The sequence below is a fragment of the Kryptolebias marmoratus genome, unplaced genomic scaffold, assembly GCF_001649575.2.
Source record: "Kryptolebias marmoratus isolate JLee-2015 unplaced genomic scaffold, ASM164957v2 Scaffold31, whole genome shotgun sequence".
Classification (NCBI taxonomy): Eukaryota; Metazoa; Chordata; class Actinopteri; order Cyprinodontiformes; family Rivulidae; genus Kryptolebias; species Kryptolebias marmoratus.
The window spans coordinates 33,726-37,896 of NW_023665765.1; the positions used below are offsets into that span (position 1 = coordinate 33,726).

Consider the following 4,171-nt stretch of genomic DNA (forward strand, 5'->3'; position numbering starts at 1 on the left):
AAGACCACCCCAAGACCCCGCAGAGACCACCCAGGCCCCGAAGACCACCCCAAGACCCCGCAGAGACCACCCAGGTCCTGGTTGTTGTCATCATCGTTGGGTTGTCATGGTGACGAGGACATGAGAGACAAAGCAGAAGTTATAAGTAAATTCTGAGAGGAGGTTTCCTCAAACATCCAGATCAGTTACAGGTTCTGCAAACGTTCTCTAAGTTTTTTAAAGGTTCTGCCACTGTTCTTCCTGTCCAGCAGAACCCATGTGTTTGGACTGGGGAGAGTCCAGTGGGGGATCTGTCTCGGTCCTGGAGGGCGAGGCCGGTTGGCTGTCCTGTCCTCTCTTCTCCCACCCGTCCGTCTACAACTACTCGTCCACCCAGAGCGCCGGACACAACCTGTTCTGGTACCGCCTCCTGGAGGGCCACGACCTGGAGCAGCCCATCTCCTACAGGTAACCATGGAAACCACAGCGTTTATGAAAGCAGCTCTGTTTGATGTCCAGCCGTCCCTGTGATGTCATGGTGATGAAGTCCCTTCAGAGACGATGGATGGTGTTAGGGAGGCGTCTCAGGATGCTGGGGTTGGTTCGGATCTGGTTCTAATGGACTCGTCTCTGATTTATTGTCTTGTTGCGCCGCAGCTCGCGCTTCAGCAGAGACCGAGAGAGGCTGTGGCTGCAGCCCGCCGCCGCCAGCGACACGGGCCAGTACATCTGCATGCTGCGGTGAGTCCGGGCGGGGTCAGAACCCAGGGTCAGGTCAGGGGCGGAGTCACGAAAAACCCACAAACCAAACCGGACATCATTCTGCATCATCTCAAAACCCATCAGTCACTCTGATTATTGCTGCCATGCATCCGTTTCATCTCTGGCTTTCTGAGTTTCACACAGGAAGCTGAAAGCACCGTGTCCCAGCCTCGCTGCAGTTCACAGCTTTATTTATTTAAGCTCAAAGGGAGGGTCTACTTTAGCAGAACTGTACCTGAGTTCTTCCTCCATATGTTTTCTGATCACAGGAACAAGTTCCCCTGAGATAAAGATTTATTTGTTGAAGCTGAATCCGAGTGGTTACGGTTCCTGTCTCCTGATCACAGGAACAAGTCGTCCTGCAGTAAGATCGCCATGCGTCTGAAGGTCCTGCAGCGGGACGAGGTGGTCCGCTCCTCTGACTGTCAGCCTCCCGTCGCTGTGGCAACAGCTCAGCAGTTGATCCCGCTGCAGGAGGGGAAGACACTGGACTGTCCAGACCTGCAGGACGCTGCCAGCATGTCCAACAGCACCCCAACTGTCACCTGGTACCACTTAAGCCGACAAGCCTTGGTAATTTTTCTGTTTTTCACAAAGATCTGAGACATGATTGTCCTCAGAGACACAACTGACCCAGATGGGACACAACAAAGCAACAGTTGGTGACATGATGTTGCAAAGTCCTGTTGGACTCTGACTCTCTTCTGTTTCAGTCTCAGTCTGGGCCTCAAAAGTGTCCAACAAAACCGTTCTGGGACTGGAGGCAGGAACAGAAAGACAACAGCCTACAGATCCACCAAATGATGGACTCATACCAGGGTCTTTATTTCTGTGTGGTCCAGTACCAGTGGAGAGGCCGGACCCTGAACTTCACCCGGAGCATCAATGTCTCTGCCATCTGTGAGTGCAGGACCGTTGGTCCTCCAGGTGTCAGAAAGATGTTCTGGTGTTCTCTGATGGAACCAAGCAGCCGTCTCCTCTCTCCTCAGATCCAACCCCTGTGTCCAAAGTTCCCAGCATCCTCCACCCAACCAAAGACAAGGTCTTCACTGTGAGAACAAGTAGGTTCTTCTCTGTCAGAGCCGATGAAATAAAACCAGAACTGAAGTGTTCTCCTTTAACTCAGAACATATTAAAAGACAGAACCAGTCGAAGAACGTTCTTTTTCTGTATGTGGACGTTCTCCCTGCCTAGTGGTGCATCGTAGGTATTTCAGGATCTTACTAAAACCCAGGCGTGGTGTAGGTGACGTCTAAAACAGTGAATTAGATTTAACTTCCATATTACCCAGCATGCTTTTCTTCCTCCTGTGTTTCCATCATGGCCGCCCCCACAGATCCTTCCTGTCGTCTCTAATCAGAGGATTCAGGGCTTAAAGTCCGACGGTCCAACACAAAGGGAACTTTCACTTAATCCTTTCAAAATAAAGTCCATCTTCTGTCCAACAAAGCACCATCAGGGAACAACTTGGCCTAAAAAAGAAAAACTATGATTTCACCTTTTTTAACCAGGCAGAATATTTAAAACTCCGTCCAACTTTATCTGATAAAACGTAATAAATGAGCAGAGATGAGTTCAGTCTGAGCAGCTCGTTGAACCACCTGAGTGAGGAGCTGCAGGTGACAGTCCAGGCTGGGGTTGATGGATGAGGTCGTCATGGTGACGGAGGGATGCAGCAGATCTGTTAGTGTAGAGAAAACAAAGACGTAGGACCTGTTCGTCTGTTTGAGCCTCCACGCAGGTGGAACCATCGGCTTTAATGACGATGTGGGGCGGTACCCTCAGTAGTCCCGCCTCCACACCCTCCGGACTCAGGCTGCCAATCACAGCGTAACGCCACGCTTTTCTTTAAGCCTTAATAAAATTAAACTTATTTTACTAACAGCAGCAGGTACGAGCTACAGGATTCAACAAAAATGGCCCAGTGTTTTACATGAAAGGGGCGGGGCTTCAAACCAGTGCTGGAACCAGCCGCTGGGGGCGCTCATTCCTTGTGACGTCAACTTCCATTTCCTGGTCCGCTCAGTGGAGACAACCAAAGATTTTAATGGACAAACATTATTGCTGTGAAGAAATTTGAAACATTTAGCAAATTATCAACATAATTAAGACTTATTTTAATTTCAACATTAAAGGAACCAACCAGCTCCTGTCTGAAACTCCAGCATCCATCGTCTTTCTTCCTTTTGTAATTTGCCAAGCTGTAACACAGCCAGGCTCTTATTTAGAAGAGTATCAGAGCTTTATTTTGAAACTCCTCTAATTCAGTCCCACACTCTGAAAACTGCGGGTTTTAAACTGTTGGGTCTCTCTTGGGTCCGATTGACCCAGAGTCCAGACCGGACTGTAGGATGAATAAGTAAAAACAACTTTAACATGTTTATCCCGGTTGGATTTGTTAACATTAGTTTGTAGTCAAACAGTCAGTTTGGGTCCCTAAAAAAGCCTTTGTTGGTACTAGCTTACTGGCACTGATAGCGGTTAGCCCCAGCTAGTTAGCACCAAGGCTAGTTGTAATTATCTAAGAAGCTTTTCCATCTGGGCTTTTAGCAGCTTTACTTCAATGAATTAGTCAGTTTTGGGCAGAAAGCATAGCCCAGTATTCTGGGTCAGACTGGTAACCTGCTGAACTAAAACTAGTCAGGGTGGCCTGGTTAGCTGGGTTATAGATGTTTCCTAAACATGGAGGGTTCCAGGTTCACTGCAGACCTGCTGCGAGAACATCCAACTCCTGCTCACGTTGTGTTTGTGTTTGTGGTCAGACTCAGAGGTCCACCTGGTCTGCAGGGGTCTGCTACCTTTAGTCCTGCAGAACCCTTCTCGGGAGATCTGGTGGACGGTGGACGGGAAGACGGTGAACGAACTCTCCAACGACCGGTTCTCTCAGAAGAACAGGTGAGGAACAAAAACTGCTAAGGTTTGATTTCTTCAGGTTCCTGTCTCTCCTGTGGATTCAGAGCAAACAGACTCACAAAGAGCTGTTAGAAAAACAACACAAAAGATCCTAAACTGACTCCAGGGAGACAGAAGGCAGCAGAAATGAGGAGTTTCTGTGTTTTGGTGGCAGTGAAGTGAAGAACGATTACGGAGATGTGACCGAGGAGAGCGTCCTGCTGATCAGAGACTTTCAGTCCGAAGACCTGAAGCGAGAACTGAACTGTTCTGTGAGGAACCAACAGGGCTTCATGACCCGCAGAGCTCAGCTGGAGGAGGAAGGTGAGGAAGACTCACACAGGAAATTAGACGTCCTGTGTGACTTTAACTACATCTCCATCCTTTGATCTTTGTAGGCTGTTTACATTTAAAATGCTCGGCTCGTTCAGGAGATTTAAGCTACAATAGTTGATATTTCAAAATAAAAGCCTTTTTCTAACTGAGATTTAAGCTTCTTCAGCAAATTTCAGCAGTCGTTCAGCAGTGGTTCAGCAGT

At 48.4% G+C, this 4,171-nt stretch overlaps 1 protein-coding gene across 1 annotated transcript in view; it reads left to right on the plus strand.

The window, feature by feature from the left end:
* Positions 1 to 3,957, plus strand: part of LOC108229411 (interleukin-1 receptor accessory protein) — a gene marked incomplete at its 3' end in the record, with an annotated part of 8,403 nt that extends 4,446 nt beyond the window's left edge. The window contains 7 exon segments of the mRNA XM_017405083.3: positions 249 to 447; positions 637 to 720; positions 1,089 to 1,314; positions 1,455 to 1,641; positions 1,731 to 1,802; positions 3,504 to 3,636; positions 3,809 to 3,957. Coding sequence (XP_017260572.2) covers positions 249 to 447; positions 637 to 720; positions 1,089 to 1,314; positions 1,455 to 1,641; positions 1,731 to 1,802; positions 3,504 to 3,636; positions 3,809 to 3,957 — 1,050 coding nt within the window.
* Positions 3,958 to 4,171: the final 214 nt, after the last annotated feature.